Genomic DNA, 18,018 nt, shown 5'->3' with positions numbered 1-18,018 from the left:
TCTGATGGGAGCAGCGACGCAGGGGAGGATGGAGATGCTGCAAACGGATGCTGATCTTTCAGATGGGGAGGGGAGAAGCAGGGTGCTGCAGTCATGTTGCCCCAAAGCCAGATTGGTCCCCAGGAATTTGTGTTTGCACTGGATTGGGGTGGCAGCTCTCCTGCTTGAGAGCCTTGTTCCACTGAGACCCCAGCCCACATGCAAGAAGAAGCTGAGCTGCTGCTCAAAGGGGGACAAGACATGGGTTTATTTTTCATCCATGCAAGTGAACAGCCTGGTAGCAGGCAAACCAGGATGTGCTCCATCCCTCCCCAGACTGCCCTCTGTCACTCAAGTCTCTGTGGCTTTGCCCACAGACCAGAACTGGCTGGTGGGTGACCAGGCTGGACCAGCTCCAGCCCTGGGCACAGGGGCAGCTTGTGATGGCTCCGTGCCTGCCGGAGCCTGAACTTCTCTTTCCCCTGATTCAGACACTGACAAATAAATAGCTCTTCTCTGCTCTGGCTCTTGCATAGTGGAAAGGAATGTCTGACCTGATAGGAGAGAGGAATCCTGGGCTGTGGAAACCCATGGCTTCCTTGGCAAGTGTGCCCATGGCATGGCTGCCAGCCTGGCCAAGTGCCCATGCTTGCACCCTGTCTATGTTGCCCTGCTGGCAGCTGCCTTATTTCAGTTCCATTTCTGAGATGGATTTGAAGGCCTTTCTCTGGCTTGAGAAGAACTTGACACCCAAGAAGATGGTGGTGATCAGGAAGATGAGTGCCAGGGTGAGCAGGACCCAGCCCCCAGCTGTGGCTTGACTTTTGGTCAGGGACATTCCCAGGAAATCAGTTTTGCTGGAGTCATCTTGGACTGCAAAAGAGAGAAATGACCGATATAGTTGTTGCCAGGGACTCTGGGCTGTGGCATGTTGGGCCACCTTTGCTGGTCTCTTGGATGCCCTTTGGCCTCAGCTCCATGAGGAATCAAGGAGAAGTATCCAAACACCCTGGGGTTTTTGGGATGGCCAAGCGGCACCAAGAGAGCTCCGTTTCCTTCTGACCCTGGTGAGGGCTGAGCCCTGTTCAGTCGTGGACCTGCTGTGCTTGGCTGAGCCCTGCATACCTGTGTAAGGAGTCCAGCTGTATTCGGGCCAGCCCAGGACCTCCCCGTTCTTCTTGTTCTCTTTCTCCAGCCACGTCATGAGTGGCTCGAAGTAGCTCATCAGGGCCTCTGCTGACATGTTGGGCTGCCCTGTGATGAGCTGCATGGCTTCGGGCCATGGCTTGCTGAAACCCAGCTTCAGGGCATCCCTGTGGCAGGAGAAATCGGCTCCAGTGTGTTCCCCATCACCCTCTTGGCTGCCAGCCCCTCCCTTTCCCTTGGAGTTCTTGGTACCAGCATCCCTGGGTGCAGTGTGAACCCCCAGAACCACAGGGCTGACAGCCTGTAGCACAGGGAAGGACATTTATCTGTGGGGGAAGAGGGGTTTGCACGGATTAAAAACCTCCAGTGAATCCAGCCTGATGCAGAGCAGTCCCTTGGTGAAAGAGTTAATTTTGCAGGTGCTTTTCTTGAAGCAAGGGGGTTGTTTTCTCTAAGGAACTGGGGGCTGGGAGGAGGAGGAGGAGGAGGAGGGAGCCTTCCCCCTGCCAGGGGCCTAGCTACCATCTAGTGGCTGCTTTTGCAATCACAGCCCAGGATGTCTGCCCCAGGGACGGGGTGGGTGACCAGGGGCTCTGTTGTCTCCTGTCTTGCTGGGCTGGCTTTAAGGTATTTGGGGATATAGGTGCCTTGGCTTTACCCTGCCCACATACCTACCCCCAGATACCTACCCCAAGATCTTCCCAGCCTCCTTGGACTGGTAGATGTCACAGGTGTGCAGGGGACCCTTGTGCCCAGCTGCATCACAGAGTGCCTGGTGGAACTGGAACTGGATCACAAAGCTGACGAAATACCTGGCCAAGAAGGATGAAGAGATGGGAATGGACCCTGCTTGTGCCTGTGCAAGAGAGGATGTGGCTCCCCTTATTCTCTGGTGGCACCCTCCCAGTCTGGAGGAGCATCACTGGCATTGGAGCTACACCTGCTTCAGCTCAGCTCAACCTGCTGAGGCCATTTCTCCCATGATGTGTTTTATGTTTGTCAGAGTGGATGAGCTCATCTTCCTTGGATAGGGAGAAATTCCCCTAAATCCAGACTTCTCGTCTGAAGCTCTGTCAGGGTCTCTGAAGCTGCCCAGCCCATGTAGGATGGTACCACCAGCCATGGAAAAAGATGTCCTCGCTGGCATCTGACCTGGGGATCCTGCTTTTATGTCCAAGTGGTGTCCCTGGTGCCCCAGCCCTGCTGGCTCACCTAATGTAAGGGACGTTGGCAGGAATGTGAAACTTTGCCCCGGGGTCAAAGTCATCTTCAGACCTTGGTGCTGGAGGGCACAAGCCCTGGTACTTCATCCTGTGTGAGAGAGGGAGTCAGGCCAGCTTGGGGAGGAGGAGATGGGGCAAAGTGGGAAGGAACATAGTGGGGTGTGAGGACAGAGGGAGGGGTTGTGTATCTCATAATTCCCATTGCAGTCAGATGGACCGCAAGGAGAAAACACCCGTGGGGTGATGGCCAAGGCTCTTGTCCCAGACAGGGGTCTGAATTCAATCCTACCTGAGGTTCCACCACTCCTTGTTGTACTCATCCTCCTTGATCCGCCTATCAAACACCTTCCAGCGCCACTGGTCCATGAGGTATCCAAAAGGCAGGAAGGCGATTTTGTCCAGGGCGATGCTCATCAGATAGTTAATATCACTTTCTGCCCGGGGCATGAAGATGTGAGCAAGACAGTGCTGTGTCCACGTCTCCTCCCTCTGTGGGTCATTCTGCCCCAGAACTGGGTCCTGTCCCCTCCATGCATGCAAAGCCACCACTGTATGTCCCTGAGCCCTTCAACCTTGCCCAGCCCCTCCTGACTATCTGCATTTCCAGCTGTTTCCATCAGCATCCCCACATTTGCTGTGTGGCCCTCCATCTCACCTTCATTTTCCATTACTTGGTCCAGCAGATTGATGCTATGGAGATGTTTGGGGGTGGAGACAGACAAGGCCATGACATCTCCAACAGCCTCATGGAAGCCAGGGTTGGCCCCGTCGCGGAAGGAGACAGGCTGGTCCTTGTACTGCAGGAAGTACTGGACGTGGCCCATCTCATGATGCACTGTGATGAGGTCGTCCATGTTCACCACGGTGCACTGCTTGATCCTGGATGGGCACACGGGTTGGGGGAGAGGGGAGGGCAGTGCTGGCATGAAAACCTCCAGGAACTATCACACTCCCTTGAACTATTTTTCCTTTCTATGTGCCCCCTCCCCACATCTGATGCCAGACCAGGCTGGTCCTACTCCACTGGGTTGGTCTTTTCCTCCTCCTGCATATCCTCCTGACCCTGCCCATTCCCTGTCCCTGTCCATCAGCTTTTACATTCTCCAGGACAGGGCAGGGCAGGCATGGATTTTCCTCCATCCACCTTGGGGACTCCTACCAGCATCTTGGGTACCAAGAGAAGTGCCACAGTTGGGGTGCCACAGCCACAGAGCAAGATACACTGTGGTGGCATCAGCCCGCATGCCCTTATTCTACAAAGACTCTTTCTGCCCCAGCACCATGCCAACAGTGGCCACCACCTGCTCCCCACAGGCACCTGAAGTCCTTGCGATTGTAGAAGTCCCAGGCCGAGGCGTGACACACCACCTCCCGCCCATCCACTGGCTTCTCGATCATGGACTTGTCCCAGAACTCCTGTGGCATCGGGATGAGGCCCAGAGAGGTGAAGAAACGGTCTGACTCTTCAAACATTTTCTTGGGTGTCCAGCCCTGGGGAAAGAGCAGAGACCTGGTGAGGGGCAGTGGGGGATGCTGGTGTACCGGGGGCTGTGGAAGGATGGGAGGACAGGGTTAACCTTGTTCTGGGCAGGGGAATCTCCTGGAGCCAGCTAGACCTAGATCCAGGTCTTGGCATATAGAGGTAGGGAGAATACAGACGAGGCATGGATTTTTTTGGGCAACATTAGAGCATTTGGCAGCATGGGTAGTGGCAACAGCCAGAAGTTGCTGGGTCCCAAGGGACTTCCCCAGAGCAGCCTAGAAAAGCACTGACCTGTTTTTTCATGGCTGGGGTGGCATCCACCTTGGTGGCATCTGGGAAAGGTATCACCAGGTCAAAAATGTTGGACCATGACTGAGCCCACATGTTGCCTAGGAAGCGCAGGAGGATGACACATGTCAGGAGGGAGACAGGGAGAGGAGAGCAGCCAGTTACTCCCTCCTCCTGCACAGGTGGATCACCCTGCCTGGTCCCTGCCCTGTGTGCATAAGGGCAATGTAGGCAGGAGCCCATCCACGCAAGAGAAGTCAAATCACGTGCTGCCCTTCCCTGGGGTAGATTTGCCTCTACAGACCCATGCCAGGGGACCTCTTCCCTTCAGCCAGAGCTGAACAGAGACCAGTCTTAACTCTTGGCATGGCAGAGACAGCCATACATGGTGGGAAACACAGTGTAGCTCAAGCAAAGCCCTTACCGAGCAGATGGGCAGGGATGGGACCCTTCAGGTTTATGTGCTCTGCACCATACTTCTTGTAGAGGGCTCGGCGTACATAGGCATGTAGGTTGAGGTACAGGGGCTGCAGCTGCAGATACAGCTTCTCCAGATCTTCCTCGAAGGTGGATGTCTCATACAGGGATCTCCAGTAGGCCCCATTGTCCTTGTAGCCTGTGCAGGGCAAGAAGCTGTCAGACTCTGTCCTTCTTGGGCAAGACTCTGTCTTGCTCTTCAGAAACTCCAAGTCCTTCCATTGTGAGAGAGTAGATCTCTTGGGAGTTAGTGGGACCTCCACACCCTTAGGATTTTGACCCCCAGTAGGATAAAGAGCCCAATCCTCTGCTCACAGGGGGTTAGGACCATGGTGGGCTCTAGGGGAGCAGGGCACTGACCATTGAGCATGGCGGCCTTGTTGCTCAGTTCCACATATCGCTTGTAGTTGTTCCTCATCTTCTTCCCAGAAGCATCCCGCCAGCCCTTCCAGGCAAAGAGAAGCTCATCATAGTCCCGAGAGGTGGCCATGATGTCTGTGAGGTCTAAGGGAGACCAATGAAGCCACTGTAATCCTGCTGGGTGGGCTGAACAGTCACAGTGATTCTGTACCCTGCTGCTCAGGGGCCATCACTGAGAAGGTGAAAGAACCCTTCACAGCCTTTCTTCATGCCCCCATTAAAAAAATCCCTCCCTTCTGGGCCAGTGCTGATGTCCCACAGGACACCCTGCTTGATCTTACCAGGATCTAGGGGGTGACAGGTTTTGTTCTCTCTGCAGACCTTGGCCACACTGTACGTGGTCTCCATATCTGAGAGGAGGGTATTATACTGCAAAGGAAATCAGAGTATGTAAAGTGGTTATCCTTGTTCCAGATACTGGAGGATATTGGAGGATGTCTCAGCCCATCGAGGTTTTCAGGTGTTTTATTCTGGTCCCTTCCAAGATCAAGTGTGACTCTTGCACTGAGTCAGTGCAAGAGAGCCTGGGGCCAACAAGGAATGTGCCATTGTCACCCAAACATTCAGGCCCCACTGTAGCCTGGGACAGGCAACCTTTGGCTGGGAAGCCCTGAAGACAAGGATTTTGGCTTTGTGTAGAAGGTACCAAGCTATCACCTTTTTCAAGGCAAATGGTGGCTGCCCAGTGGCATTTCTTAAATTTTGAGAGAAACTTTTGTCTTTGCACAAGACAATGGCAAAGGACACCCTCTCTTGCTCTGTCCCCTTGCCACTCACCTCCTTCAGCTCATTCTCAGGTAAGGCTGCCCTCTCGATGACACTCAGCTTCTTGAGAATGCGGGTGACACTTTTGTCCTGGAAATCGGAGGTGTCAAACTGCCTGGCCCTCATGCCATACTCCAGGGTGTGTTTGGACATGGCCAAGTTCTTCTCCAGCTAAAATGAGAGAAGAAGAGTTACTTCAGGGAGAAGGCACACGCCACCACTAGAAACACCACCTGGCATGCCATGACTGACACCCTCCCCAGCTGCCTTTGTGAGTACCTCATTGGGTGATGAGGGTTTTCAAGGAAAAGGCACTTCCTGGGTGAGAATGTTATCCCTTTACAAGGGGCAGAGGCTGCCCTGGCTTTCAGAGCTTCTGTGACATGTGCTCTGGGTACCACCTGCCGTTGGTTCTCCCTGCACAGCCCCAGGGTCATGCCCGTACCATGATCTCCTTGTTGTGGTCAGTGATGTTGGTGTTGTAGGCCCAGGATGCCTCTGTGTAGGCATTCCACACTTGCTCAGCTGTGCTGTTGTACTCAGACAAGAACTCTCTGGCTTGTGCCTCATCTGCTATTTTGTCTAGAGGAGGAAATAAATGAGGGAAGAGATGAGAAAGGTCAGGAGAGTTGCAAGAGCACTATCCCATGGAGAAGCCATAATTAAGCTTTTCCCAGAACTGCAGGTTTATTGAAGGATGCCACAACCTGGCAGCAGGCTGAGCTAAGAAATCGGAGAAAAGGTGCCCAGCTGGGGTGTCCCTTGGACAGATGATGGGATAATAGGAAAAGTGCATGCCCTAGACTCTCCCATGTGAGCACAAAGGATACAACTAAGAAGAGAAACTCTTCACACCATGACTGATGACATCACTACGCAGCTTCAGACAACGGCACCTGCCTCCTGGGAAGCAGGCCCCCGTGGGACTTCACTGGAGCTGGCTATTTCTCTTTCCTGGCATGGTGACCACCCCACCCACAGCAGAGACCTCCCTCTGCTTCTGCCTATGAATTAATGATGTCCCTTGGGGGACGTCTTCCTGACCCTCCCCAAACCCAGGCCTTACCAATGCCTTCAGGGTAGCCTTCAGGGACAGGGGGACGCCAGTCAAACTCAGGCCAGCCCAGCACCTCATTGGTCTTGTTGTTCTGCTCCTGAAGCCACTTGGTGACAGGGCTGAAATACTCCAGAAGGGGCTCAGCATCCATCTGACCTGTGCCAGTGAGATTCAAGAGGATATCCTGCCATGACTTCGAGGACCCAGCTTTCAACATTTCCCTGTGGAGGAGCAGAACAGCAAGAGCCAGCATGAGGCCAGAGGATGGATGGGAGAGAAGCAGTGATAGTATCTCAGCATCTTAAGGTTTGAGAATGCTGTTCCAGAGTGGGACATGAGCCTGGGAACTGCCCTGTAAGCCACCAGCTGTCCTGCACGTGGGAACTGGGGACTCCCTGTCACACACTCATGCATTTAACACCCAGGGAATAAACAGGAGCCAACTGTGCTTTAGTGACCTCTTGTCTGGGTGGGAGATCATGGCTGAGACAATAGCAATACTCTGGTGAGGACCACTCACCCCACCCCAGTGCTTCCACATATTTCCATCCATCCATCTGCAAAGCTATTTCTCCAGTTCACTTTTCCTTCCTTCCTTTCTTCTTTCCTTCCTTTGCACACCATCAGCTTCCATGCACACATCTGCCTATGGCGATTTTCCTGACCCTCCTCTGTCCCCACCTGAGTTTGGCTCCAGCCTCTTTGGACCTGTAGATGTCACAGGTGTGCAAGGAACCGGTGTGGTTGGCTGCCTGGCACAGTGCCTTGTGAAACTGGAACTGGAGGACGAAGCTCACAAAGTACCTGCCAAGGAAGCCCATGAAGGTCAGAACTGGGGACAAGGGGAAGCAGACAAGTCCAAGAGCTCAACCCCACCATTTGTGGTCCCAGGTGTTGGGAGATCTCTATGTTTTGAGCAGGTGCAGCACATGACAGTCCCTGCCCACAGAGGTGATCCCTCTGATCCCTCACCCACTGCACCCTAAGCCTTGGTCCTCTTGCCAACACTTCCTCTACCTGATATAAGGAGTGTTCCCTGGGATGTGGTACTTTGCTCCAGGGTCAAAGTTGCTCTCATTCCTTGAAATTGGAGCGCAGATGCCCTGGTATTTGGTTCTGTGGACAACAGAGGACAACAGCATGAGCATGGGAATTATAAAAAGTCAGAAGACTCTAGTCAAAGAATGGGAAGGCTTGATACAGAGCTAAAGAAATCTGCACAATTAGAGCATGATTCCATGTATATCCATGTATATATCCATCCATCCATCCTACCCACCCACCCATCTATCCATCGCTCTCCCACCATCTCCATCACTACTTTTATGCTTTTTCTTTCCTCTTTCCTGCCTCCCTTTTGTGCACGTGTCCAGGTTCCACACCCACATCCACCCTCGGTGACTGTCCCCTACCTCAGATACCACCAGTCGTAGTTGTAGCGGCTTGGCGGTGTGTGGCCACTGAACACGTTCCAGCGCCATTGGTCGATGAGGTAGCCAAAGGGCAGGAAGGCAATCTTCTCCAGGGCCATCTTCAGCAGGTAGTTGATATTGCTCTCTGCATGAAATAGAGCCTGAACCAGGCTGGAAAGGAGTCTGCACAGACAGCACTACAGGCACCAGAACTTTAGTGGGCAAGAGAGTGGGCAGATCTGGATGAGAAATGGGAACAGCATCTCAGCATCTAACCCTGCTCCTAAAGAAGGCTGTGTAGGATACAGGAGGTTTCTACAGACACAGTTACTACCTGGGGCAACATGTGCCTTCTGCTGAGTGGGGACAAGGAGAGTGACAAGCATGGTGTCCCCTTGCCCTTAGCCCAGCTCACAGAGTTAAAAGACCTTTGGTGAGTGTTTACTCTTCACACTTCCACCCTAGGGCCTCAGGGTGAGGGGGTCTCGGGCATTTGTTCTGCAGTCACACCACCGCAGAGGCTTGATGGTTTAGAGTCAACTCTAGGACAGTCACCACCATATCATGAGGAGCACTGGTGATGGTGACATCTCTTTTTCCCCTCAAAGAAACCCAGGGAAGGAAGTTAGGAGAAAAACCTGCTGGAGACCCAGCTGAAGCTGTGGGGTCAGAGAAGGGTTGGCAGCACTGCCCTGAGGGGCTATTGGCTGCCATCACTATTGCAGCCTGGCTGCCAAAGGCTGGCAAGTCGGCTAGCAATGGCTTGAGGCAGAGACCATCTGCTTCGTTGTGTTTGTGCAGCGCTGGCCCGATGCTCTTGGCTGCTGTGATGTCTTTCTTGTCATAAAATGTATTTAATGACACGGTGGGAGGATCCCGGGACTGTCCCTCCTCCACCAAGCTGCGCCTGGGGCAGGTCTGGGAGTGCTCAATTTCTTTTGCCACCATCTGCTTTGATGTGTCAGCTGAGGGGGTGGGAGGATGAGGCTCTTGATGAACTGGGCAGTGCCTGCAGCGACAAGTGCTGCCCTGCCATGCTGGCTGGCAGCTGGACATGTCACCCGCCCTCGTGGCCATGCATGTGCGTGCTTGGTGCCACCTCCACAGAGCCACACTGCGAGCTCCAGCGCTGGATGCTTCTTGGTGAGGGAGGGAGGGAGGAATGCTAGAAACGTCAAAGCCAATCAAGCACAAAAATGTTGTTTTCCAGTTTGGGCTCTGTTGGTGAAGGGAAAGGCACAGACAAACTCTGGAGAGCATCACTCCTGCCTCAGGGGTGAAAAGAATGGAGCCAAGAAGGGCTCTAAACGGACCCATGGAGACAAGAGGGGGTTGTGCATGGACCCGTGGAGATGAGAAGGGGTTGTGGCAGCTCTGGGCTGCATTTCCAGACTGAAACCCACCCTGGCATGTCTCAAACCCTTCCCAGTGCCATAGTGCCAGAGCCCTCCAGGGCACCCTGCTCCCCAGGCTGCCATACCTTCATCCTCAGTGGCATTACTGAGGAGACCGATTTTCTTGAGGTGGCTGGGGGTGGAGACAGAGAGGGACAGGACATCGCCAATGGCCTCATGGAAGCCAGGATTGGCCCCGCTGCGGAAGGACACGGGCTGGTCCTTGTACTGCAGGTAGTATTGGATGTGGCCCATCTCATGGTGCACTGTGAACAGCTGCTCCATGGTCACCGATGTGCACTGCTTGATCCTGCCATGTGAAAACAGCGCTGCCTGAGCTGAGTGAGGGAGCTGTCCACCCCCTTGATGGAAAGGACTCCCCACAGTCTCAGAGAGGGTGGCAACACCCCACAGGGTAAGGGAAAGTGGAGGGGAAGGCAGGGCAGCATTGCCACTCCAGACCTTGCCTCAGAAAGTGCCATATTGGGCTGCATGGCCAGGCTGGGGGTACCCAAAAGGGGGATCACCAGTGGGGAGAGGAGAGGGTCTTGCCCTGCAGCCCTGGCTCCCTGCATGTCCCCACAGACCTGAAGTCCTTGCGGTTGTAGAAATCCCAGGCCGAGGCGTGACACACCACCTCCCGCCCATCCGTCGGCTTTTCCAGCATGGACTTCTCCCAGAATTCAGCGGGCATCTCCAGAAGCCCCAGGGAGGTGAAGAACTCCTCCGAGACCCGGAACATGTGAGTGGCATTCCAGCCCTGGTGGGCAGCAGGCAATGGGTTATGGCTGAGGAAGGGGCTGCTGCCTGTGCCCTGGGCATTGCCTCCAATGCTCCAGGATTGTGGGAAGGAGGTGAGTTGCTCCCAGGGACTGAGGTCCTGCTCCCTCTCTGTGGCGGGGAGGCCCAGCCCCAAAAGTGGTGTGAACATCACTAAAAAACACCAAGCAATGGTGCTGGAGCAGGGGCAGGAGAAGGGAGCAGGACTAATACCCAAGAAGTGCTTGGAGCTGTGTGATGGTGTGACTGCAGCAATGCAGCCCCAGCCTGGGGACTGGCAGCAGTCCCAGTGCACTGCCCACTTTTGTCCACCTGCTGCCTCTTTGGTCATTGCCAGATACAGAGTAAGATAATTTCTTTGTCCCTTCCCTCCCAGATATGGATTTTCTGCTGTCCCCTATACAAGTATGAGAAATTACTCCCATGGGGTCAATGTCATGGGCCAGCCTTGGCAACACCTCCTGCTTTTTCTCCCTGGTCCCTCCAATTAGTCCCTCAGCCGATCACCTGCTGCACCATGGTGCTCGTGACATCAAGGCTGGGCTTCTCAGGGTAGGGGATCATCAGGTCATAGATGTTGTTCCACTGCTGAGCCCACATGTTCCCTGAAAAGAGAAAATAGCTGGAGTAGAGTTGGTGGCAGTTCAGAAGAGAAACACAATTATTACTGGGATCTCTCTGGTCTTGTGTGTGCCCTCTGACCCCACCAGCACCTCTGGGCGCAGGCTGGGGGAGTCTCATCTCTTACCCAGGAGGTGAGCAGGGATGGGACCCTTCAGGTTGATGTATTTGGGCCCATAGCGGTCATACAGCTTCCTCCGGACGAAGGCGTGCAGGTTGAGGTAGAGTGGCTCCAGCTGGTTGTAGATGTGCTCCAGGTCCTTCTCAAAGGAGTCTGAGTCGTACCAGGAGCGCCAGTAGCTGCCTGTGTCATTGAATCCTACCAGGGATACAGGGAAAGCCTCTGTCTCCAGACCTCAAAGGCTGCCCCCACTGCCCATCCCCAAAAGGTGGGACCAGGGACCACCAGCAGGATTCTTCCCTCTTCCCTATGTGCTGGGAAATAGAAGTTGGATGCCTGGCTGCAGGTGGGGTGGGAAGAGCAGCAGGGCATCCCAATGTCCCAGTCACGATTTCCACCCCTGCTCCCTGACCACCCCCTGGTTGGGATCCCCTTGGTTTGTACCATCCTGCAAATAGGCTTCGTTGCTCAGCTTCACGAACTCCTCGTACTTGGGGCGCAGCGGGTTCCCCGCAGCGTTGTGCCACCCCTCCCAGGCGTACAGCAGCTTCTTGTAGCTGCGGGAGGTGGCCATGATGTCCGAGAGGTCTGGGACAGAGGGGACAAGTAGAACATGAGAAAGCAGCTGGAGAGGAAGGTGTGTGCCACAGCTCTGCAGAGGTGCCACCACCACCACGCCAGACCCAAGCTCCCATCCTCACTCTGGGACAGTCCTGATTAACGAGAGCGGCACATGCCAACCCAACCCACTAAGGATGTGGGGACCAGGACAAAGTCATGGCCATGGGTGCTTAGCAGCTGGCAGGATCAAGGGGACAGGGACCATACCTGGCTCCAGATCCCAGCAGGTGCCGTTGGGCAGGCACACCTTGGCTGTGGAGTAGATTTTGTCCATGTCGCTCAGGATGGTGTTGTACTGTAGGAAAGGAAAAGACTGCTGAAAGGAAAGGGGCTGCCAGGGGACAGGAACAGCCCTTCAGGATTGACAGGCTTCCCAGCTCTGGAGTCTGTGTGTCCAGACGGATGTGGGGAAGGATTGTTGTGTTTATACAGCACGTTTTTGGTGAGATAAGTGTGTTATCACTCAGGGTTTTGGCATGGTGGGAGCAGGGAGGCTCTTTGGGACAGACAATCCCTGCAGAGCCATGCTGCAGAGAGGGGCTGTTTATAAGGATGTTTGTCAGCGGGGCCACGGCACAGGCTGTTTATCGAAAATCCCCCTCATCCTCCGGCTTTTCTTCTCCTATGTTTTTTTAACCATAGAAGAAAAGCCGGAGGATGAGGGGGATTTGTTTCTGTGAACTGCAACAACAGCAAACAATAGCAACAGGAGGTTTCCTGGAACATGCCTGGGAAGCCCAATCCCAGGGAAGGAAATTCCTCTGCTCTGTCCCTCTCTCCACTCCCATTCCTCTGCTCCATCTGTGCAGAGGGGATGGAGATGGGGACAATGGTGCCTGTGGGATAGAGCTGCCCAGAGATGGGCGAGGCATGACTGATGTGCAGGGAGGAGACATGATGCTGTCTGTTATCTGGAAGAGGGCAGGGATGGGCTTCCTGGAAGGAACCGGGGCCGACAGTTCTCCGGAAGCGATTGCATCACTAGGCTTTACCAGGGTTTGGCTGGAATGGCTGTCAGGGGTCTGTGGGTCAGGATGGAAGAGCCTGTCCTGAGCCTGGGCAATGTTTTCATGTGTGGAAATCAAAATTCAGATAAACTGCTCTAAAAGCTCAGGACTGTGATGGGGAAGGCTCAGGATGTCCTGATGTCCCTGGCATAGAAGTGTGTCACCAAGGCACAGCAGTCCTTGTCTTATGGAGAGCTCAGAAGCCAGGTGGCTGCATCAGCCCTTCTTTTCAGTGGGCTGCATACCTGATGAGCCCAGAGGGGTTGGGACAGCTGGCTTCAGCTATGGGCACAGCCTGGCTGGTCTCCAGGTGATGCCCAAGACTGCTCTGTGTAAGCAGGAAATCCTGCTGGGACAGCTCCAAGATAAGGTTAGAACTGGCTAATAGGGCCAGAAGGCACCCCTCATCCCCTGAAGATAGCACTCCATCTCCTCCTCAATCGCTGTGTAGAGGCCAGTGACACCCTCCAAAATGCAACAGGCCAGCCGCAGAGTCTGGATGCTTGTGGGAAATCCCTCCAAGGCATTTCACAGCACCCCAGCCTTGCCCAGGGCTCCACCACCACCTTGCCTACCTTCTCTCTCAGCTCCAGGGGCAGGTTGGAGGGTCCCAAGGTCTGGATTGATCCAATGATCTTCCTCAGCTGGGGGTCACTGAAGTTATTCCACTTGTCCCCATAGAGTTCCTTGGCTCTCTTCCCCCATAGCTCTGTGAAGTCCTGCTCCTCCAGTGATGCTGTGACCTGCGTGGTGAGAGGGGACATGGGGGCTCAGGACCAGCCCTGGGACATGCCACCACCCAGGCATGGTTAGGGGGCCAAGGGCAAAGGCATGAGGGTTTGTGGAAGTCAGAGGTGACAGGACATGGGATGACAGGCAGAGCTTTCCCCAGGCCGTGGCACCCATGGACAGAGACAGCAGCTTCCATCTGGCACTGCAGTGTCTGCAGCCCCTGCCCCCCTGTGGAACTCTCCATGAGCACCCACGAGGGTGGCCTGTGAGGGTGTTTTGGAGGGAGCTCCAGGGTCTCATATGGGATGGGAATGCTCGGATTGGGTGTCCAGACCATGCAGTCAGGGTGTCTGGGTGCTCTTGGGCTGGCTTTGACATCTGCTGGACCCTGGTTTTGGAAGGAGCTCTGAGGTCTGGCTTAATTTTATTTATATTCCTGCTGTTTCTCACTTTCACAAAAGCCCAAAAGATAACTATAAAGGTGCCACATTCACCTTTCTCCTTCCTGTATGTCCTCACTCTGTCTGTACACTTCTATTTCTATACATTTCTCAATTGGCTGTCTGTACCCTGAGACCTGTAAATGCCACATCTGGTATTCACCCATTTACTCGGAGTCCCCAGTTTTGGGTGTCTCACTGCCACCCAACTCCTGCCAGCCCTGATCTCCCTTCCTGGGGCCATGGGCTGGCAGTAAGCTGCTGGTTCTGTGGGGTGTTATTTAGGCAGCTGGGGCTGTGGCCCTGGTTTTGGGATGGGGTGCATTGCAGCTGTTTGTATCCCAGCCTGATCAGTGTCAGCTGTATTTTTGGGAAGCTCCATTAAGAGTGTCCTGGCCCGGTGCAGGTGGAGTGAGATGGTGCAGAGTGCCTGGTCGCTGTCCATGTGCCGTCCTAGTGTGATTTATGGAGCTCAATAGCTGTGACTTGTGGCATTTTTAGCCTGGCTCCAACATGCCTGGTTTGTTTTATTTTAATCTTCACATTCCCTCAGCAGGCAGCAGGGAAGGGAGTTGTGGTGGGGTGGAGGTGGAGGCTGCCCGGGGCAGGTACCCACACAGCTCTGGGACATGGGGGTGGGAATGCCAAAAGTGCCAGGTGCCCCTGGATACCCTGCACTGCTCCCACTGCTTCCCTTGCACATCCCAGTGCATCACTGGTATCAGATGGCTCCAATCCCCCAACATGCTAAGGCATGCCAACCCCACAGACACCCTGCTCTTGCATCACCCCTCTAAAGAGGAGATGCCTTTACCCCTTCCCAGACCCCGTGCAGAGCTGGAGGAGCTGGAGGAAGCAGAGTTCAGCTGTGTTTTGTTTTTTCCTTGAACAGACACCTGTGTTTGTTCAGGCAAATTGTACCCTAAACTCTCCTGACAGCTCTGGTGGAGTGAGCTGTGGCCAGCGGTGCTGCCTGAGACTCCGTCACCATGGCCATGCCCACCAGTCCTGGCCCTTCAGCTCCACATCTGGGATCTCTCTCTGGAGGGGATGCCCCAGTGGGGGGCTCAGAAGCCCCTTGGCACCCACAGCCTCAAAGCCTCCCTGCCAAAGCTCTGCCCCAGTCCCTCCCTGCTGGGTGCATGGTGAAGACTCGGGATGCAGCTCAGGACACTGGGACTGCCTTGGCCCAGGCTCTGCAGTAGTTCTGCACCCAAACGTGAGCAGCCCCCAGGCCCCATTGCCAGCCCCTTGCCCAGAATCCCAGCTTGCCAAAGATGGTACATCCATCTCCATCTGTCTGTCCAGCATCCCTCTATCCATCCCTGCCCTGCCTTGGATCTCCTGCCTCTCCTGTCACAGGATCCCCTTTTGTGGCCGGCCCCAGAGCTGCCCATGCCCTGGTGGCCTGGCTCAGCCTCTCTTGCGTTAAGTTTGCCTGGCCCAATGGTCTCCCAGGTCCCCCAAATTCAGCTTTTTGGGCCAGCTGTTATTCCTTTAGCAGCCAGTGACTCCCCATCCCACAACACCTCCCTGCTGCCATGGACTGATCTCAGGGCTTCAGATCCCCTCCTCTACCTGAGCTGGCTTAGGAGCCTTGGCATTGCAGGGAGCTCCTGGACATGATCCTCACACATTTAATAGCACATAAAGGGGGGGAAGCTGGTCTGGAAACCTTCTGAGCCTGGAATCCTTCTGAGAAAAGTCCATGCAAGGTGCTCTCCTGGCCTTAATTATGGACTCAGTGTAGCTGGGATGTTCCTTCTCTGCCCTAGGGTCCCCCACCCCACCACATCTGCAGCTAGAGCTGGGCGCCTGCCCAGACATCACGTCAGCTTGACAAAAAAAGGCTGAAGGGGCATCTGGGCCCTCTTGAGTGTCCTGCCAAATTGGCAGTGCCCAGACCTGGCAGTGATCTTTCCCCTACACAGGAAGATGCATTTCCTTCCCGCACAGGACACAATGTGCTCCTATCCCCATGGGATCTGGAGGGTTCAGGGCTCTGTGTGCCAGGCCCTGTGTGACACTGGGGTGGCCAAACACACCACGGTCACGCACGGGCTGCACGGCGCCTCGTGCCCCGTAGCCATAGGACTGGCACACGTATCCTGAGCTGCGTGCAGTGACTTGTCCAGGATCCCATGCTGGGCCACTGGCAGCTTCCCGAGCACAGCCGGGACCACGGAACCACCCCAGCCTGCCCCGGCACTGCCACTGCCTGGGCTGGGCTGGGCTGCAGCTCACCCCGCCGGGAGCACACCCGGGGCTGCTCCAGCTCCCTGCCCCACTAAACACAACCCAGACATATGCAAACTCCTGGGAAAACACACCCATGCCTGTGGGATGTACACAGCGTTGCTCCCCGCAGAGGCTCCTCCTGCACTAACCTGATGTCTAATTCCCTACAGCCTGGAGTGCTTTCCCACCACTCTTTGTCCCAGTGGGCTGGGGACACAGCGACAAGAGGTGGCAGCCTCAGTCCCGATGCTACCCAGCTGCTTGCGCACTTTGGGCTCCTGATGTCCACCCCAAACTAAAGCTCTCAGCACTGGGATGTGGTGACCCCAGCCAGGGACAGGGACACGGACAACTGACACCTGGTCCAGTTCTGGGAAGGGGGAAAGGAATGTGCTGGGAGGAAGGAATCACCTTTAAAAATAACCTTGACTGCTCTGGGACCAGAGCTGTCATTCTGGGGCAGAGTCTCTGAAAGCAAATTTGGGGCAAACCCCTGCGGCTTTTGGACTACAGGTGCCAGCCTTGGTTTGCCACCCCGAGGTGCTGAGACAGAAGCCCGCAGGGAGGAAAGGAACTACACCGAGTGTCTCCACCGTGACCTAGCCCCCTCAGTCCCCGGTGCTGGGGACACCCCCGTGGTAGCGTCGCCCCCGTCCCGCCACCCACCTGCAGAGCAGCATTTTCGGCCGTCAGGTTGGTGTTGTAATTCCAGCTGGCCGAGACGCTGTGGAAGAGGACGAGCTCGGCCGTGGTGTTGTAGTCGCTGGCGAAGAGGGCGGCCCCTTGCTCGGTGGGGTCGTGCCGGGGGGGCTCGAGGCCGGGCCGGAGGGCGCCTGCGAGGCTCAGCCAGAGCAGCAGCGGCAGCGCCGCGGGCATCGCGGCGGAGCGCCGCGCGGAGCGGCCCCGCTCGCTGCCTCCGAGACAGCTTTGCCCCCGCCCGCGGCTGCTTATAAGCCAGCAGCTTTCGCGCAAACCCTGCCCACCGAGCCTGCCTCCCCTCGCCGATAAGAGCGGAGTATTCCGTTCTCCCTTCCGCAACTCCAAGGCTTGCGGGAAGCAGCAGCGAGCGAACGCTGCCGTGCGGTGCAAACTCCTTGTGGCTCCTGGCGCTGCCGGGAGGGAAGGGGAAGGGGCTGGGACAGGAGGGAAGGAAGGAGACGGAGGAGAATCCAGGGAAAGGCAGAAAAAGGAGAAAGGCTAGGGTGGATGGGGTGGGTGAGACGCAGCTCCATCCCTGCAGGGTTCCAGTCGCCTCCCGATTTGGCGCAGGGGGATCCAGCTCAAGGGTCCTCAGCAGAACACCTCCCTTCACCGGCATCGCACCGCAGACGCCCCTCGGCAACATCCCGATCACCTGCGGGGGGCTGCAAAGGCAAGCGCAGGAAGGAAACTGTTCCTGTGGGACACAGCCAAGGTCTGTCTCACGCTGCTTCCTGCCAAAGGCAACCCCTTCCCGACATAACCTCATTTTTCAGTGAAACAGTATTTCTTCTGGCTGTGAAGGAAATCACATCACATCACACCAAGCATTTTGGACTTGGAGGAATTAGGCTGATGACAAACGAGTAACAAAAAGTTCCTTCAAAATGAAAATCAGACTCATGTGGGTGGGCTTGATAGCTCCTTTGTTTTGTTTCGTTATCTATTTAATCAACCAAATCCCTTTTCCCCAGGGCCTGGCCTCAGCCCTGGGAATGGTGCCTGGGATGAACTTAGCCCCTGGGTTGACTGACCTCATGACTCCTTGTTGGAGCAACCACCCCATAGACACACAGTGAACAACTGCCAAGAGAGAGATTTTTGAGGGGGAACAG

At 55.3% G+C, this 18,018-nt stretch overlaps 1 protein-coding gene across 1 annotated transcript; it reads right to left on the bottom strand.

The window, feature by feature from the left end:
* Positions 1–223: 223 nt before the first annotated feature.
* On the bottom strand, positions 224–17,122 carry ACE (angiotensin I converting enzyme). The gene is made up of 25 exons (XM_021538558.3): positions 16,871–17,122; positions 13,370–13,537; positions 11,995–12,082; positions 11,611–11,754; positions 11,173–11,364; positions 10,932–11,029; positions 10,232–10,404; positions 9,731–9,954; positions 8,251–8,395; positions 7,856–7,954; positions 7,520–7,642; positions 6,848–7,059; positions 6,227–6,363; positions 5,794–5,952; positions 5,298–5,385; positions 4,957–5,100; positions 4,544–4,735; positions 4,123–4,220; positions 3,667–3,839; positions 3,004–3,227; positions 2,638–2,782; positions 2,338–2,436; positions 1,815–1,937; positions 1,105–1,292; positions 224–852 (listed from the first exon to the last, which is right to left on the bottom strand). The coding sequence occupies exons 1-25, from the start codon at positions 17,078–17,080 to the stop codon at positions 665–667; spliced, it is 3,834 nt and encodes a 1,277-aa protein (XP_021394233.3). The 5' UTR covers positions 17,081–17,122; the 3' UTR covers positions 224–664.
* Positions 17,123–18,018: the final 896 nt, after the last annotated feature.

Source organism: Lonchura striata, chromosome 27 (genome assembly GCF_050655825.1).
Source record: "Lonchura striata isolate lonStrDom1 chromosome 27, ASM5065582v1, whole genome shotgun sequence".
Lineage (NCBI taxonomy): Eukaryota > Metazoa > Chordata > Aves > Passeriformes > Estrildidae > Lonchura > Lonchura striata.
This window is presented reverse-complemented; position numbering and strand designations above follow the sequence as displayed.